A 20,290-nucleotide genomic window follows, 5' to 3' on the forward strand; every position below is an offset into this window, starting at 1 on the left:
AGTCATGCGTGCTGTCCAGCCAGGTTTCCGCTATACCCACTATGTCGAAGTCCTCTTCAATTAACCTAATTTCAAGCTCCTCTATTTTATTTGCCAGACTTCTAGCGTTGGTGTACATACATTTAATTCCTCTCTTTTTGTGGGACAAAAGTTTACTACCTTGTTGTTCCCCACTATTTTTATTGTTATTATTCTGCCTTGATTTCGGTCGTCCGTTGGTAGTTATACTTACATGTGCCAACGGATTTCCTATATTGACTGGAGTGAGCCCACTATTATTAACTCCCTTTTTACTACTTTCTGTGTTATTTTTATCTATAATTAAATTATCAACGCTTAGTTTAAGTAATTTTATTTTTATACCCTCCCCCCACTCTAGGCTAAGGAAAAACTCTTGCGGCGGGGCTACCCTCACACTGCAAGGGTTAAGTTCTCGTTTTGTTTAGGGGACTCAAATAAAGCTGTTTCCTTGCCTGATGTTGGCTCTCGTCAAACGCCTGCAACTGCCGAGCATAGAAATCTCACTCCTTTGTATACTTTAGAACAAAGATGACTCCTGGTGAATCCTCTAACCCTTTTAACAAACACCTCTGACTTCAAAGGATGGACCTAATGACTATTTTAGGTCTCATTAAGCTTGTTTCCCAGCTTCAGGGGAAATAAACTGGATGGTGTCTTTGTCTCCTGTACCGTCCAATGGTTAATGTATATTCTCACAGAGGGAAATAAATATAAAATCCAAAGTGCTGCCCATTTTAAACATTATTTATTAAAATAAACAAAAACACAGAACACTCACATGTATATGAGGTCAATGAACTGGCACACTCAGTATATCCCTGTGTCCCTGGACTCATTAGAACCTCAATCTCATAATCTGAAGGTTGTAAGTTTGATCCTCACATGGGGAACTCTTTTTTCCAAGCTTTACATGAGTTAGAGTGGAGTTCAGGTGATGTTATAGAGTGGAACGGGAAGAGATAAGAGAGTGTTAAACGCTTTGTACAGATTGCATTATGCAGCCAGTTCCTTCTCTAAAAAGATATGCTATTCTGACTGTGCCAGTTAATTGCACACATTTACATGCGAGTGTCCTGTGTTTTTGGTCTTTTAATAAATAATGTTTTACATGGGTAGCACCGGATTTTCTCTTTAAAAAAACAGTGCTACCTCTATGAGCTTATACATTAGCTATTGGATGGACCAAGAGACAAAGACACCATCCAGTTTATTTCCCCTGAAGCTAGTAAACAAGCTTAATGACACTTAAAATAGTAAATAGGTCCATCCTCTGAGGTGAGAGGTGTGTGTTAAAAGGGTGATAGGATTCACCCTATGTATGTAAAACCTTTTTTGTTCTACATACATTAAGCATGGTGTGTGGATTTACACGTGTGTGAGAAGCTTTGGTTCAATTTAATCAGATCATCTTGTTATTCTATAGACAGTATATTTATGTTGAAGAGACAAATATTTATGGATTTTATATGATATGCACTTATTATTTGATGATTATGCAGATTGATGTAAAGTTTTAGATAATATTTATAAGTGCTACACTGGTTTATTTTTTAAATAGGCCATAGAGTTGTAACTGGAACAGGAAGTGAGGAAAAAAATCTTCCAATGTGCACATCTGTTCTACTTGCAGCTGTGTTATAGGGGGATTTTATTCACTTTGGAGAGATTTCTCTCACTTCTTGTTGTGTTCTTGAGACAGGAAGTGAAGGAAAGACTCCCCAATGGGGCATAGGGTTTCTAACCATTTCCTACTAATTCCAAAATTAAAGTATATAGGAATGTTGTTTTAGAGTCTTGTTATACGGTTCTTTTCAGCTTCAATGAGAAAAAGGGGTCTAATTATACGTAAATGTTTTCACATAACTTTCACCCAGGATTTACTCATAGTTTCGAACTAAATACAATAGGAAAAATGTGTGAAAATTGTGTGAATTCTTAACATTTATAAATAGACCTCTGTGTGTGCAGATAGCGACAATACCGATTCCAAAAATAATAGTTGCAGAGGAGACAGATAACAAATCTGGCTGTTATTCTGTTACAGAGGTATGTAAGCAGCTAGGGGGGTGGTGGTGGGTTAAAATTAAGTATAATTCAAGAGGCTGGTGGGAGAGGGCTAACGTTAGTTTATGTAAAGGTGAACCTGTTTTTTAAATGTAACATATGGTAAAATGAGATCTTATATTTGCCTGTACCCCTCTCACATGGCCACATGTTTTGTGGCAACAAATTACAATTTATTTTGCAATAAACGAACAAGTGCAATCTACATATATTAAGCATATAAGCAAAAAAAGATCATGAAACTAGGGGCGAATTGTGTTATTGTGAAATTCTGCCCTATAGACCTCAAGTCAACAAATTTAGGAGTATAAGGTTTCTATGGTGACATAAAATATAACCCATTTTTACAAAATGTTATTTTTGGCGAAAAATCTCTTTCAGATTTCATATATTAATTTGTTTTTAGGGATTCATTATACTTCCTATACTTTTTTTTTACAAATAACAATGTGAGAAATATGCAGGCGTACACAAAAGTACACAAATCAATGCACAAGCACATAGTAATTTGATTAAATACTCTGCAAGGCTTATCAAACTAGGCACAGCAGTTATTTTTTTTAACACAACACAATCACTGAAACATCACATAAATAATAAAATAAAGCACTGTACTGCAAAACTGACACATGCATATTGTGCCCATGAATGCATTTGGTTTACTGACTTAATTAAATGTCACCGTTTGACATGACATTATTTATTTTCAAGTGCTAGAAAATAACTAGTACAGGCATTCGGAATAAAAAGAAATCCTATGGCCTCTTTTATAAAAAATATTAAAGCAATGGTTATTATTGTCCTTTTAATTTTTCTCTAAGAGCTAGTTGCATGTGTCAGTTTCTTAAAATCCAGGTACAGCCCACCTGTGATGTCATAGAAAGGAGGGGCTTTTCCTCTGCAGACGGCTGTCTCGGTATCTCCTTCATCACCATGGCAACAGCCTTATCTGCCGCCCTAGAACTTTTCCCCTACAATAGTGAAATACATAATGGCTTGTGTCAGGAAAGGGTGATATTATCACAAGCCCCCCAAATAGAAACATGCCACTAAGCCCAAATTTTTGCAAAGCAAAGTGAGCTAATGGCAGTGGTATGTTTAACTGGTTAATATAGCATTATGAGCACCTTTCACACTGGCATTTCAATCAAATAAAAAAAGTAAAAATATTAGTATAAGTTTTAAGAAAAATGCATGTTGATTTAAAATACAGAAGTTTAGCAAGTGAAGCAACTGAATAGGCTTTTCAATGAAACGGTATCATTTGGGATTCTTGCGTGAACAGCGAAATTATGACTTGAGAGTGACAAAACAAACTGCTTAAGGGTTTAATAACTATAGAGACAAAAATAAAAGAGGTTGTACATAAATATTTTTATTTTTAATTGGGTAAGCCAACAAATAAAGGAGGGCAAATCTGCTGTCAATGGTCCATTATAAAATAAGAAACAGTAACAGCACGAGTCTGTAAACTTTATTTAAATTTGAAAACTTTTTTAAATTTAAAGTTGGCAAGCATAGGGAATGGTTAAAATGTCTCCCAGTTATTTTGAGAGCTTCCCCTTAACTCTCAACTTCTTTTTGTGTAAAAAAAAAACAGGAAGTGAGAGGAAATTTCTCCAAAGTAATGGTAAATCCCCTTTTGGACAATTTTCACCAAAACAATTATTTGAAGATATCCCCTCTATTTCTGATCTGCTGACAACCAAACAAATGTTTGGTGACAATGTTATCTAAACCCATAGAAAGAGTAAATCTCCCAAGAGTGGAAAAAGATTTCTTCTCCTCGGTTGGGTGTGTGATGTCGTGTGATGGTGGCTCTTACAACTGCAGGCTTGTATAAAAGGTGTAGAAATGTAGAAAGAAAAATATGAGTCAATTTAAATACATTTATTGAAAACAGAATATATACTGTTATTTTATGTTTTGTGATGGAAAATGTGCAATATAACTGACAGAAATGGATAAACTATGAAGAGAAATAAAAATCTCCATTTGTGGTTGTGTGTTAAAAAGTGTCAATGTACAATAATTAAATAAAAATGCAATGCATATAAACTAATAAGACAGAACATACCGCGGTGTCCGAGCACAATATAATACTATTATCTGTCTCTCTATCAGAAGGTGTCAGTGTTCAAACACATAATTATATCCATATGTTTAAAACACTTTGCTATGTTGGAACATATTACCTGTCGCTCTGTCAGAATATGACACTTCTCCTCAACATGCAGGTGGGGAAGGTTCTGGGAACATGAAAATGTGACCATTGTTTTAAAAGATGGGGGTGTAGTTAGTTAATGGATGGTCAAAAATTTGAGGGATGATTTGGAGGTGGAGTAGATTATGGATGCTCACCAGGTGGAGGAGTTGTAGAATGGGGGTGGAAACAATTTGTTAGTGGATAGTCATCTGTCCAGGCTGCAATTTTAGGTTTGGTAGAGATGGTGGAACTGGAGTAGGCATATATACATAGGAGAAATATTATACTTCTGTGCTAATAGACTCCTAACCTTACCTCACTAAGCTGGCCAGCACAGGGTATGTGTCATATACTCACTAATCTAAGTCTGAATACTTTTCTAGATGTGCGGTGCTTTGCCCCAGGAATTATACTCTACTAATAAAGTGTTTAAGTGCTTATTCAAACAATATCTGTGTTTTCTAGTATTTTACGTTTTTTAGTAGAATAGTATTGTAGCGTAGTATTGTTGGGACTATAGTGCCTCACACCTAGAACACCATTCATATACTGTATACATATTGGTCAATGCTGTGTATGGAAACGGAAGAAACATGTCTTGTCAGTGCAACGTGCAAGCACTATGTGCAAGGTACAATATGAGGTATGGAAAACCAGTAGTCATAAAGTTGGACAACCTTTTCAAATAGTACAAAACAATTACATAACATCACACTAACTTGAGGTTATCTGCAATAAGTATTTGCCAAAAAATGTCCTTCACAGAGATGAACAGCACTGTCGAACTATAAGGTCTAGAGTATATACTGTATATCACTCCTTCACTTAGAACAACTGATTGCAAAAGTTCAAATACATGTGCTATAGAAAACACAGCTCTTTTTATTCATTATTCATCCATCTCATCCCCTGATAAAGCCAGAAAGGAAATATTTGGGTCGGACAGACAGATATTGCAAGTTTTAAATGCTTTTAAAATGTCTAACCCTGTAAATGCAATAAACTGTTATACCTTTTTCGATGTGTTTGGTCTGCACTGTTGTGCTTCTTCTGCCTTACAGCTGAAATTGTTGTCTCTAGGAGCAGTTCTGACATTGGGACATACTGAGGATCATGTGATTGGTAGAGAGCGTGAGGAAGTCAGAGTTCTTCTTAATTCAGGGCTCTGCAGTAAGACAGTGAACTGAGTGGAGAAAAGTTTTGTTAAAACTTGTATGCCTGTGATTTCATCAGAACATTAAGCAAAAGTGACTTTCCTTGTGGAAGAAATAAATAGTGACCTGTTCTACTTTGGGCCAGTAAGAGTGTCTGATACCTACCCAGTAAGGTGGAGGTTAGGCATATAAGTAAACAGAGCTGTGTTTCTATTGCACATGTGTTTGAACTTTTGCAAACTTGTGATGTAGTGATATATACTCTGGACCTTGTAGCTCCACAGTGCTGTTCAGTTGAGAAGTGGAGAATACCTTTGGTGAATGCTTATTGCAGATAACCACAAGTTAGCTTGGTTTGATGGGGTTGTTAAGGGACAATACCCAATGGCAAACAATCAGCATTTATTTTTTATCATCCAATTACAGCACCCTATCTTTGATTTATTAATACTCACTACTGCACTTTTCACTTGAACTACTTTATAAAACAAGCCCATCAGTAGAAATTAAAGCACTAACTTTCCAAAAAGAAAAACCTAAGGCCTCATTTACAAAAGCAGTACATATCTATGTTAAAAAATCATGAAGTTCACATTCAATGAATGCTTCTATATGCAATGCATTGATCTTAATCTACTTGTAAAGTATGCACTTTTTGGTCAGTTTGTCTTGTAGGATGGATATGTTGACTGATGTAAACCCATATAAATGCATTTAAACAAAATGTGTACAAGCTAATACAAGTAGATTGTTAAAGTATGGAAATGCGTGTAAAATACATGTAAATGTATATAAACTAGAGTATAAAAGCATAAAAATAAGGTCAAATGATCCTTTGCAGCTTCTTTCTACATGTTTCTCCATGCTGAGGAGTGTGAATGAAGCCTAAGGTAAACATTGAGCTTAAAGCCTGGATCAAATATCTATTATTGGCTTTCATAATGTCTATTAGCTTCAAAAATGTACATCTTAATTTTCCATACAGAGCTTACCTTTTGTGGTATAATGGAAGAGGAAAGCCTAAAATATTTTAAACCAAGCCATGTATAAATAGGTTTGCTTTGTTAGTGAAAATCATATTATGTTACTCTATTGTAATCACCTTTGTGAAAAAGTGTGCTGAATTTTAGTCAGAAGACGTGGTTTCCTAACCTACATATTCATATTTAAAAAAACAGGATATTGGTTGATGCTGTATTGTAGTTCTTTACAATGTGCTTTAGAAACTGGCTGAATTTTAGTTGTTGCAGTGGGATGTATTGATGTTATACAACATGTTATGCACTATATTATTCAACTGATGCTAGAGCCAATTATAAGATGTCATTTTTACTGTGCATCCATAGTTCACACAAGAAATCCCCCTCTGATTTTTTTTGCAACTGTTTGCAAATATATACATTTTGCCATTTTTAAGTTCAAATTAACCACACAACCAATTCAACATATCACTGTCATTATTGCAACTGATAGATGTATTCAACAACACAGATTTTAAATGTTATACATTAAACATTAATATTTACTTCCAAATTACTTTAAAAAAAATAGCAGTTCTCTCTATTTTGTTGGTAAAACTGAAATGTCTGCAAACTAGTCACCAGATTTGTATAGCTCAGTATATACACTTGCTCTTAAATAGCCGGTCCAGATCAAAGCATCTGAGAGATGTAGTGAAGATCAATCTAAGTCTTTTTTTGGGGGTAAGGGAAGGTGAGGATTGATCCCAAGGTATTTATTGTTCTCTGTAACTCTTACAGGAAGAACCCCCTCCCTCCAGGGCTGAATTTCCTGGTTCCCTTTGGGAAGTGCAATATATAGAGAATTCATACTGGATTTTCCATAGATATATTTGCAGATTTACTTTAAAGAGAGAACTGAGGAACATCAGCACTTAACAGAACAGTGGATGTCATGGTAGGACCAAACGTGGTTAGGGGCTCACTGCTGGTGTCATGGAAAGCAATAAAGACCTGGAAAAGATCAAATCCTGTCTCACTCTATACAAAATACAAAGTAAAGAATGATTGCCATTCTGCTTTAAATTATTACGTTGTATTGTTACTGAAAATTGAATATGCCATATTAACAAAGGAAAGCTCTGTTTGCATATGTTCCCTATGGTTCTTTTCTATGATGAAGAGTGCTTCATTAAATCTGCACATGACATACTAATTAAGTGTTTCATGCTTGTGCTTAATTGTGTCTAAATACAATTTAATGTGTCCTGTGGAGAATTCAAGCATATGACATCCACAAAAGTGCACTGTAAGCGTAGAACATGCTATCAACATAGGTAATCTCCATAGCTGTGAAAGATATCATGCTATACTATCCAGAATGTCCCAGTAAATTAAAGCAGCATTTACTCTGAAAGAAAAAGTGAAAAAAAACCCAAAGCATACATTTTCTTAAATGCATAATGTTTTGTTTCCATAAGCTGAATGATACAATGGCCATAAACATCTAAGTCACATGTGACCAATAACCATCCAAATACTCTGATGCTTTCTCAGCATGCTTATATATGGGGGTGGTCTGCTAAATTATTGATTTACACTCTTTATTGAATTAAACTGTATTTGCTTCAAACATGCTGTCATGTGCAGATGTTTGTTTTAAACTTTTTTTTACACATTTACCTGGGTGTTTGAAGTAGCCAATATAAAGAACTTGTAATTAATCAGTTCCATTAAGTAGCAGGAAATTGTATCTAGCCTAATATGATGGATGACAATGACTGTTGGGCATAGGTCACCTGACTCATCTGTACCTGCTATACTTTAAGATGCCTCTACGAAGCACAGGCATGGACTAAACATAATTCCTAGCTTTTCACGCATAATAGCCCCTTGATGTATGTGAAATTGAAAAATCCAAATGGATCAGTGACATAACTACAATGCACAGCAGATAATTAAAATCCGAATATATGCTAAGATAACTATTAGTTTAAACGTAGACTGTACTGAGAACACACATTACAGACATTTTAAGGCTTTTATGGCTCAGGCAACAAGCTTAGTGCTTGACATCAAGTTAACATTAAGTCTTTTGCATTAATTGAAATGCTTTTTATTTAGTAATCTCAAGGTCAGGTGAATCCAGTTGATTTCTAATCTTGAGACTGTCTGTTAAAAACAAGTAGTCTCTTGGTTGAAAAGAGCAGCAGGGAGCTTATATATGAGTTTCTTTAAAGTCTGGCAGGTCACTGTTCTGATTGGCATGGGATAATGAGTCTTTTTGCCTCTATAATAAACCAGCTCTGGGTGTAGAAGAATCGACACTAATGCTTACAATTTGTTTCAAATGCTGCTTTAATTACTACTGCATGTTGAAAAGCATACTTTATATACAGCAGAGTTAATTTATGAACTCTCAAACATAGAGCTGTTGCCCATAGAACACAATCAGGCAGCATGTTTTATTTTCATATGCAATTCAGGGAATATAAACTAAAACCTGATTGGATAAAATAAGCAACTGCTCAATTTTTCATGTGGTTTTATTGAATTAGCTCCATGGAAGGCCTTGGAAACGAAAGTGTACCAATTGCCTAATCACAGCTTGACTGCTTTATTCACTTCTACATATTCACAAGAATAAAAGCTGGAATAATGTTCCAATAGGCCGCATAGCTTCATGTTTACCCATTATCTCTAACCACTCCAAAAGCCCAGGTGTGTGTGTGTGTGTGTGTGCGGGGGGGGGGGGGGGGATGCGTAAGGGTGGCGTATTGAAGCATGTATAGGCTGTAAGTACACCACATATGAACAGATTCACATAAGACTGTGCCACCGTTCCGGAGACACAAAGGAACCTTTCAATGGTAGAAATACAAAATACAGTATGGGTTGCTTTTGTCAGGCGAGACCTCAGAAGCTCTGTGGTTTATAATGTTTAGTTATGACAATGACTAGCATGCATTTTAAAACCACAACAATCAGTAAAATCACTCTTATGTAACGTGTACTTTTTTAATATAACTCAGTAAAAGAAAAACCCGTCTGGGAAATATAAAGAGCGTCATGCTATTATGTTGCCCTCCTGACTTTCTGAGTCACAGACCTGAAATGAACATGGAGATCAGAAAAGGAAGATTAAAAAGGGAACTACTGATCTACTCATGTGTTCTGGACCAGGTACCCAGAAAGTACAGAAACCATTGATTCAGGCTGACAGCCAGGCAACTAACATTTTCAGAAGGAGAGCTCAGCAATGGCAGGTTATATACATCCTCAGTACTGGTTTCCTTTAATAAGCCAAAAGCTACTAACATAATTCACAGATTGGTTTGCATGTAATAGTACCATATCTGCACACAAAATTAGGTATTTAACATTCATATAGCCAGCTGTTTAAGTTGCTGCACATAGGTTACTGCTAGTTTAAAATTAATCTAAAGCCAAAGCTATTTTGGAAGGAGTATGTCTAAAACCCCTATTAGGTTTCTTGGATTTTTTTGCTATTTGTATCCTGTTCACATCTTGTCCTGGAGATACAACAGAAAGTGGGAAGAAATCTATTTAAAGTGAGAGGAAATTCACTCTTTTAAGATTTTAAGATATATTTTGCACAGCTTCAGCACTATGATTGTTGGCCCTTGTGATCACTGATGTAAAATATCTGTGTTTTCATGAATAATACTCTTAAAAAGTTCTGCAGCCTTCACTGTGTTTAGGCAATGGGTACAGTTTGAAAAAGGTACAATCAGTGCAAAACAATATTATTTTACAGTTCTGCCCAAACCTATAAGCTAAAAGATATAAACAAAAGAAAATGTCACGTTTATATGGACGGAACAGCACCTTTTCATGTGAAAATGAATATGTGAAGACACTATTCTTAAGATGAGGTCTCCTCGAATTATCATTATGGCAGCTTTTCCCTTACAGATACTAAGAGTCAGCTGCTCATTTCTGCAGGTGCATTCCAGTTCATTGATAAAAGGTTACACAACATCACTAGATTTTTTCTGAAACTCTAACCTATATTTTTGCTATATCTACCAGCATGCGTCTAAATGCATACACTATATTAGTCCTACAGAAAGAAATCTAGAGGACACACAACTTTATATAGCTATGCATGCAGGTGAATTATTTCCTTGTAGAGAAAAATAAATAATAACCCACCAAAATTGGGGTCAAGTCACTTTTTGGAAGACTGAACCACTTTTTCTTCAAGGTCACACCTACTACCTGAAAGAAGCCATGACACTTTTATTAGATCACACTCGTTGACCTGTGCAATAGGAATAGACTTACTTTGTAACTCCATCTCTATCTTAATCATTTGTCAATGAAAACAATTTGACTCAATATTCCAAGAAAAGAAACAACCAAGCAGGAGAAGGAGTGTTGAAGTTTAACAGTTCTCATCCTAGTAGCATAATGAAAGTGATTCTATCAATTAAAAAAAAATACAATCAGCTATAACATTTAAGCACCTACATGTACTTGCAGCAGCAGTGCCAGTTTATAATGAGCCATTCTAATTGAGCAAAGTTTCATCATGTCCTTATAATGTCTAAAATTGTCTACCCCATCCTTTCTGGTGCCCATTTCTATTGGCCAGTGAAGCAGCTCACCATAGAGATGGGCCAATCGATATGTCTGGGAGGTGTGAGGGAGTGTGCAAGCATTAAACCTACCAGGAAATATCAAAGCTTTTCCTGGCATGAATGGCCCAGGATTTGGTCAAAGCTGTGGGGACTTCAGACTGCTGCAGGTCATTTTTACAAGGAGTAAAAACAATAAATAGTAATAAAATGTGTGTATATATATATCTATACATATATATATCTATAGATATATATCTATAGATATAGATATATATCTATAGATATAGGTATAGATATACACACACACAGATAGGCTTTTAGGTGCAGTCCAGTGCATTCCAGTGCATTTGCATGTGTCTTGTATGCATTTACATGTGTTTTAGTGCATTCCAGACCACAACAAATAGTGCATGCAGCATTTTTCCCCACACCGGAACGAACTGCACTGGTGTGAACAGAGCCCAGAAACACCATAGGAATACATTGATAAGCATTTCAGGCACGGATAAAAAACGTTCTGGTCTGGATGTGGTCCAGCCCTTAATGTCCTGTTATCATTAAAATATTGTGGTGCACAGCCTTATGGGTGATCTTCATTAACATTACATAGCTACAAATCTGGACCAATACTGTTTACTAAGTATAATGTCATTGATAACAGTGCAACCATAAAGCCATCCACCATGCCATGTTAGTAAATAAATTGTGCTGGTTTCATTACTCTGAGATTGTGTAGAGAATACATCACTGTGGCATGAACCTTGGACTCCATAATTGGAGAAGTGAAGTAGCATAGGGTTTGATAGACACCTTTACTACTTCTCTTCATCACAGTAAATATTTAGATTTGCATAATACAGAGGAGATCACCAATGAAGAGAATCCTGACATGTTCACTTATATCTAGGTAAAGTCACGGGCATGTGCACTCAGTGAATTTGCATGTGCATAGTCCCAAGGGGGATATTTGTAACAGGGTCATGTACATCTCCTAAATAATCCCAGTTACATTACTCAAGATCGATGGACTGAAGAGCACGTTTATGAAGTTAGTACATCAGGTCCAAAATCTTCAGTAATACACCACTAATTAACATTAGCTTAAATTGGATTTTCAATAATAACACAGTAGAACGATTAATAACAGTTTGTAAATTATATATTGGTTGGGTTGAGAAGCTTGAATAGTAAAAGCAAATCTCCTATAATTCTATAGTCAAGTCATTGGCTTTAAACTGGCTATATTTTTCTTCTGGCTGTGTTTGTTACTGGCAGATTTGCTGAGGACAGCTAAACTGTGGATATTAGTTCATTAGATGACCCACCACAGCTACATCATGACATGTCACACAGTAAACAAGAGACTGGTTTAGGATACGGGAAAAATGATAACAGGTTTGCCTGAGGCTGTTGTGGATGTTATCCCGAAATGGATAGACAGGGTTTATTAGAGCAGATCCCAAAACACAGAGACTGTCAACTATTTCATAAATACTTTGAACACTATGGTGTTGATGTACAAATAATGTATGTTAAAGGAAAGCCTGGCAAGCAGTAAATATATGCAGAAACATTAAAAAAAGTTAACATAAGAAAAGGGTTAAAACGTACCTGTATCTCCGCCGCGCCCTTCTGTCCGAAGATCAGAAAATTCTTGAGCGGGTGCAAAGGATCATGGGGCGGGCGCATGCGCAGTAGCAGATCTTCGGACGGGAGAAGAGGAGGGACACAAAGTAAGTCAACGCAGGCAGCATGCACCCGCACAGACTCCGTGGGACAGGAAAAGACAGGAGTCAGTGCTGGATCATAGACCGGCAACAGCGCTGGAGGGACTCCTGAAAACTACTGGAAGGAAGAAGATGATCAGATAAAGATTGTGGGTGTGAAAACATTTTAGGTTTTAATGTCACTTTAAAGCACATCTAAAGCCAAAACACCTTTTTAAATACAATGTTATGGCCTGTGTCAAGAGGCTTTTGTTTAATTCAAGTGGGCTCTGTGTTCCCATATATGTCTATGGGGATGCAAAACCCGCTTGAAGTGGGTCAGAATAAGGTCAACTTCACCTGACAATGAATTCTAAATGATCTTGACACAGGCCTTTAAATCTGTCGATATAGGTGAAAGGTCACATTCTGTATTGGCCCTGGTGACCACTGTCAGTGGAATAGGAGGTGAGCCAAAATCCAAAGTTTTTCAGCTGTCACCAGAACAGGAATAGAGGTGAAATCTTTAATTTGGGACACCTGTCCCAGGTACAACTATACTGGATAAACCCTGCTGCCTGATGGACAGCTGGCTCTGCCTCTCTAGAGCCAGCTGTGCCCGCCCCCTCCCCTGTCTGTCCCTCCAATGAGCCCTGGAGGAACAGAGAGAGGGGAGGGGGTATTTCCTGCAGGGAGCAGTTAATGACAGTTACCACTCTCTGCAGGGAGGAGAATGTGAGCTGAGCGATCAGTGGTCACAAGATCGATTTGCTCTCAATCTATGCAGGCAGCATGGGACAGCTTCCCACTCCGGGTTTAAATATTGGGAAGAGCATATCTTACTCTCTTAATACTTCTCCTTTAAGTTTAAAATGAACCTGTGCTTTACCCATGCATGCATTCATTTAATGGCAGCCCCACCAGCAGCTTCTACTTACCTTACCTTTACTCCTCTGCTCATCCATGCGGTTTCCAGGATTGAAGAAAATACTTTCAGGTTTGAGGGGACTCACTCCACTAACTCCCATGCAACAGGACTGGTACTTGGCAATTTACTACTCAGGTGCATAGCATTGTCATATGGGAGCAGGTAGAAAGTCCTCAGCCCTGTGTAAGCCACAAGTCACAACTTGGTATTTAATCAAAGTAGAACAGAAGCCAAAACTTTTTTTATTTTAGTTTTGGATAGAGTAGGGAGTGCTAATACCCCTGTCAGCTTTTCTTGCCACCTGTGTCCCATTAAGAAGATTTCCCTTCACTTGCTGCACTTGATAGCCACAACAGGAAAAGAAAGGGGATCCCTCCAAAGGAAGGGAAATCCCCAGTGGTCAGCAGGGTCACCAGAACTAATGTCCCCATTGCATGATTTCCCATCTATTCCTTGTCTGATGACAACCCAAAATGTGGGATTTGCTTTCACTTTCAGTGATATCGGTCGTCAGGACAAATAGAGAGGGTCAATCTCCCTAATGGTGTAAGCCGGGGTGCTGCGCTTGGTTGTGTGTGATCCACCTTTTAATTGGTCTTAAAGTTGTGTGGAAATGTGAAAATATCACAAACTAAATACAGTGCCAGTGATCAAATCCTAATTGCGGCTGTATACTGAAAATACAAGTCGAAAAAAGGAAGGTAAATGTGTCCCAAATTTTCTTTACACCCAGTGGTCAAACAGAGCAGCTGGTAGATATAAGCTGCTGGTGGGGGCCACTATTGCAGTGCTTGGGCAAAGCAAAGGTTCACATGAAAGACAACCTATCTTGAGAGCAATACAGGGACTAAAATTTCTAACACCGTTCACAAGATTATAGTTCCCACACTGTCATGTTGTTCCTTCAGCTTTATACTTGGTGAATGATAGCACAGATATTACCCTCAGAACCATAATATACTGTGCATCAAAATGTATTTGTGTGGATGATGCATGGTTCTTAAGAAAAGCAAAACTAAATCCCAGTGAGGCACCCAGCCAATTTAATAGCTCATGTGCTTGGCAATAAGATTGTTGATGTAATTAAGCGGTAATGTATTACACAAGGAAAAAAAGACACCAAGGCTTAGAAAATGAAGGAAACCCAGTGATTGTCTACAATGATCATGGAAATAGCAGAACTGAAATGAGATAAAGAAATAAGAGAACTAAATGATATACTGTACTAGTACTTTTGTGCTGATTTCCTTTGTGTACTCAAATTTAATCTCATAGCAATGCTATTTGCATGTGACATTATAATGTAAGCTTGTCGGGGGCAGAGACTGGCACTGTGAGCTATGTTGGTGTCCTTAATGAAGCTAATAATAATTCCTTCTAAATAAGAGCAAACCTTGATGTATGTTTCCTCTTTTCTTCTTTAGTCATTTATGCTTATGAATGTTTCTTAATGGAAAATCACTATGCGCTATGGGTGTCATTTTTTTTCTTACTGCAGTTTAGGAAGTTTTCCTTCTGAAATAAAAGCTTTCATCCTGTTATTTGCTTTGCACCAGTAAAAGGCAAAATGTAGGATTATATAAAATGACAACTTTAATATGCTCTTGAGAAAGGGAAAGCTACAGAAGGGATAAAAAATACCACACAGAGGAAAATACAGTAATATTCTGCAGATGCAGAGCCATGAAAATACAATGCTGGAAGCAAAAGATAACAATATTTAAGTGGTATTACATCTGACTGTTTTATTGTCACTTGCTGTGCGTTGAAGCAGCAGTTTCCTATTTCCTAACAATTTTGATTGCAAAGATGAGAGATTGGTGCTGGTTATAAAGAATGAGCTTTTGTAGGCATGGATCTCGTGTTACGAAATGATGGTTATGTAATATACAGTATCATTAATAATGTTTGCACCGTGGCATTCAAACACAGGGAAGGAAGAATCCCCAGAATCAGAAGCAGAGTCATAGAGGGGCCAAAGAAGACAAGTATTTGCCAAACACAGCTAACAGCGGATAATGCTGCCCTAGGACAGAAGAACTTTATTTTTCTTGAGTAAGGGCCAATGTAAAGATAACTGTTTTCCTAAACACATACAGGCAAATTTAATAAGAGCGCAGTGTAAAGATTATAATTATGTGCTAAGTGAAGTAATACACATGAATTATATTTTAAAGGTAAACTTTGATAGTTTTTGGTCAGGTTTTCTTTAAAACTGATTTGTTATATCATTGCTTTCCTATACTTGCATAAATTCTATATTCTACAAAACACATTTTGTATGGTGTGATTTCATAATAGTTTATTTGCATAGAATGCTGGGCTTTCAATTAACCACTTGAGTACCAGGCTGTAATACCCGTTTATAATGGACCATTTTTTCAATACTGTGATAGTTTGACTGACAATTACTCAGTCATGCAGCACTGTACCCAAACGAGCTTCAGATCATTTTCTGAGACATAGTTTTCTTTTGGTGGTATCTAATAACCACAATTTGTTTTACTATATAAAGAAACAAGGACCAACAAATGAAAAAAAAAAACTTTTGCTTTACTGTCTATTATAAAGCATTTCAAATAAAAATGCCAGGACAGTACGAACACCCCCAAAATGACACCCTATGGTGATCTCATCTAGTCCACAATTTTTTGGGAAATAAAAAACTATGCCGGTATTAAGGTGGTTAAAACATGGAGCTTTGGTTGCAGTGCATCATTAATGTCATATACAGAGGAAGGAGGAGTTGACAGGGGTTAATGTACAGGTCAGATATAGTAGGAGAAAGAAGATGAGGGGGTTAATGTGCAGGATAAGGGAGGTGGAGGGTCAACAGAGATGTCATATAGACAGACAGGATAGAGATGAGATAAGGAGTGTAAAAGGGTTAAAAAAGAGTTGGTTAATATCCTACATCATGAATCTGCTGCTGCTGCTAATCCTTCCATTCACTTAAACTTAATTAATGAATACTACTTCCTCCCCTTCCTTTATTGTGAGAGAAAGGCTATCAAATGTAGAGTGTTTACATTTGTGAGCACTGTGATTAGCCATCACAGCAGTCACAAGGCACAGAGACACTCCAATCAACTCTGTACATGGAGCCTGTGACATGAGCTGTTTGATGATGGCTCACAAAACAGCCATTGCCGGGCGTACTGATCACCATGTGTGTTTTCTGATGTACTGTTTATAAACTCCAAAAATATATGTCTATATTTTTTTGTAGGAGAATGAGTCGTGGTTTATGCATATGTAAAAGTGCCACTAATTAATACGTAAATATCACAGTTGAGGCTATTTTCTGTGGAAATGAAACCCAGACAGCATTCAAAACCCGGACTGCCGGGTGAATCCTGGACAGGTAGCAACCCTACTTGGTGTGCTAGCATTTCAAACCTCAGGGCATAATTCTTGACTCTAGGAGGTGATAGGAATTGCACACTAGTCACTAACACATTCAACGACTTTATTAAGGTGCAAAAAACTCCAAAGAGAGTGGGATGCGGAAGGATCATTATTTAAAAAACAAACAAACAAACAAACAAAAAAAACAAAGAGAGTGGGATAGACTAAGATACACAAGTGACAAAAATGCAATTCAAGACTTCTACACAGAGTCAAAATAGACATAAGGGCTTTCAAGATGGAACCAACAATTTGTACTCTCCAGACTGTTGAGTAGCTCTAGGTGGCACACATACCTTTAGTATGAGTATTCAGAACTCCCTGCAATGTCCACTTGCAGCAGGTTATTCCCAGGTCCTTAACATCCCTGTAGATGTGCCCTCAAGCAAGGCAGCAAAATTCTCTAGGAGGGGGGGCGTGTCCAGGACCTGATGGCGCTCAGACGTGTCTAACTGGAGCTCCGGCATTACCACCCGCAAATTCAATATCCCAAACCAGCCTGACGGCACTCTCAACCGACATAAAGATGGGGAGACGAACCGGGAAAGCAGAGGCACCCAAAACACCATCGGCAGGTATAAAAAAAGTACCTAGCTGCGGAACGACAGACCCCGGCCACGCAGCGCGCGGCGGCCTATTCCAAGTCGCAGGCCCAAATGTCCCCGCACTCGTCTCCGCTCGGGACAGACGCGGGCTCGCCGTCACACTAATATCTGGACTGGACGGTTTGTACTTTATATGTTTGTGTGTGTATAACCTTTTGCAAATATCAATAAAAATTGAATATTAAAAAAAATTCCCTAGGACATTTGGACACAGGTCTTCTGTTTCAACATGGACTTCCCCAGGAAACAGGCGTAGGGTGCAAAATACCTCCTTACACTGACATGCTCTTCAAGCAGAGGCCTAAGAGAAAAGCCCCTCTCCAAGGTTACCCCAAGTATTTATATCCTTCTCCAGCTTGCACCACTGGCAATAAACATCCTAGCGGTTGGCCAGGAAGACATAAATATTCATAACTCAGAAGAACTATTTTATCTTCTTTCTTTATTGCGAGTGACATTCCCCAACAGCAGGCAGAAGCAAACAAAAATATGAGTTTAGATTACATCCAACAAAATCTATAATAATTCAGAGTTCAGGCTGACTACAGTCTATCTACAATGCTAAATTTAGGCTATGAGCACTCCTGCTAAGGGCATGGTCCCCACATAGGCTACACATGTAGCTTGTGGTAGCATCTCATGGCGATCAATTGCACATAATTGGAGCATTGTGCAATCATGAGAGATAGATCAATTTTACATGCTACATGTGTAGCTTACTATCTATTCTTTTTACAACATGATGACAATTTGACCCTTGATCTTTTTATTTACATGGCATTAACTTTGTAACATATGTACAAATGTTCCCCAGTCATTATTGGGTAGGCTAAAAGCAGGCCATGTTCTTTATTCAAAGTATAGAAAAGTCAAGAGAACAATCTGCTGTCTGCCATAATTCTGCCGCATATGTTAATTTCATTCTTTCTCATTTGCCGTTGAAGTGTGTTAGGCATTCTGTAGAATAAAAACATTGCTGTTGGAGTTTTCTGTATTAATGGAACACTTGTGTGACTCCAATTAGGAGGTCATCTTCTCAGCCTGAACCATTTTATGATACTGTATAAATTACAGTCTGTAGCCTTCATGTCATCTATAAATGTTACAGAGTTCTCTAAATAAATGGGATTTCTGCACAGGCGAGAGCTGAACACTGGAGAAAATTGTTTGGGAAAGGCAGTAGATCTCTGTAGTCTGCATAAATCTAGATGAATATTAATGAGGCTTCCTGCAATAATGTACACCAGTAAAGTTCAATACTCAATCCCTTTCTTCTGAAAAGCTGAAAATAACAAAATATTTTCTCTAACCCCATGTATTCTTCACATGGTATCAATAATTCAGTTGCTTCAAGTGACCTTCTTCATACATTATAGACTTACATTTAATTTATGACTGGTTGTCCATTACAAACTATATAGCATGTGTGGAATTATGCTGCTTGGTTGGAATTGACTGTGAGCGTCCAAGTGTTTACTTAAAATTGCTGTTTCATTTACATTGTCCAATACTTTTAACTGCCTAAAACCCAGTGTAAGACATTTTACAGGGTTATTCAGTAAAGGTTGAAGGGTTCAGGGAAGGCAGGAGACGTAAACAATCCAGGGCATTATAGCTGAACTGGAAAGTGAGCTGCATTGGAGAAGTTTTCAGTTTTCAGCAAATCAGCTATGTTGTCCAAGATTGTTCACTTCTGCCTTCTCCAAACTCTTCACCCTTTTGTGAATAACCCTGTTGGATTCAGAGTTTTTGGCATCCGGAGCAAACCTTATTTTTGCTACATCATCGTTCCCCTCCCTCCAGCCAGCACTGTGTCTGCTGTATTAGGGGTGATGTGTCACATGATGGGGAATTTTGTAAAGGAAATAAGGTATCATTATAAATGTATTTGACCCATCATGTACTGCATATACATGTACATGTGTATGTGCAGTTAAGGTGGCATTGGAGAAAGTAGTCAGGATTAGGGATGCACCAATATATCGGCCGCTGAAACATATCTTTCCTCTCCGCTGGGCGCTGCTCTGTATCCCAGCGGGGAGGAGAGAAATTGTGACAGCCGGCCGAGCGGCGCGGGAGGAGAGCGCTGTGAGTGGCCGGCGTCTCTCCTCCCACACCGCTCAGCCTCCTATCACAGAGCGGTGTGGGCGGAGACAGCCCACGCTGTCACCTCTAGTCAGGATTATTCCTGGAGTTCTGCCTGAACCCTTACCCCAGCCTAGATTTTACCCCATGGTACATAACCTCTTAGCACCTAATCCTAAAACTGTGAGAGATCTATTAAACTTTGTATATAGATGTATCCACACATACTGTATATCCATGCTACACACATTTATTCTCAACAATAAGAGTTGTTTCTTCTCTGCTCTGCACATAACCACATTTCTAAACATTGAGCCTTACCTCCATAAATACGTATAAATGTATGTTTTAATATAATTGTAACATCAAAAGCACAGGTATAGAAACTTAAATGTGCCGTAAAAAAGGGCAGAACAAATTCCTGTGTTTCTGTTTCACTCTCTGCAGTGTGTTATCACTTGTTTACATTAATCTGGTACCTATGCATGAAAAATGATTTAACAACACTTAACCTATGTCTTCCCCTAACCTAAACCCCTAGTCTAAACTT

The 20,290-nt window shown here is 37.7% G+C and overlaps 1 protein-coding gene across 2 annotated transcripts in view; it reads right to left on the reverse strand.

The window, feature by feature from the left end:
• The window catches only part of PEX5L (peroxisomal biogenesis factor 5 like), a 186,827-nt gene that overhangs the window by 80,204 nt on the left and 86,333 nt on the right, over positions 1–20,290 (reverse strand). Inside the window, exons 1-2 of one of the 2 annotated variants that reach the window (XM_018554894.1) lie at positions 4,258–4,275; positions 2,952–3,056 (exon numbers count right to left, since the gene is read on the reverse strand). In XM_018554894.1, coding sequence (XP_018410396.1) covers positions 2,952–3,056; positions 4,258–4,275 — 123 coding nt within the window. Of the gene's footprint in view, positions 1–2,951; positions 3,057–4,257; positions 4,276–20,290 lie in introns of those variants that run through there. The other variant, XM_018554893.1, reaches the window with a different exon arrangement.

Source organism: Nanorana parkeri, unplaced genomic scaffold (assembly GCF_000935625.1).
Source record: "Nanorana parkeri isolate BGI_ZX_2015 unplaced genomic scaffold, ASM93562v1 scaffold177, whole genome shotgun sequence".
Lineage (NCBI taxonomy): Eukaryota > Metazoa > Chordata > Amphibia > Anura > Dicroglossidae > Nanorana > Nanorana parkeri.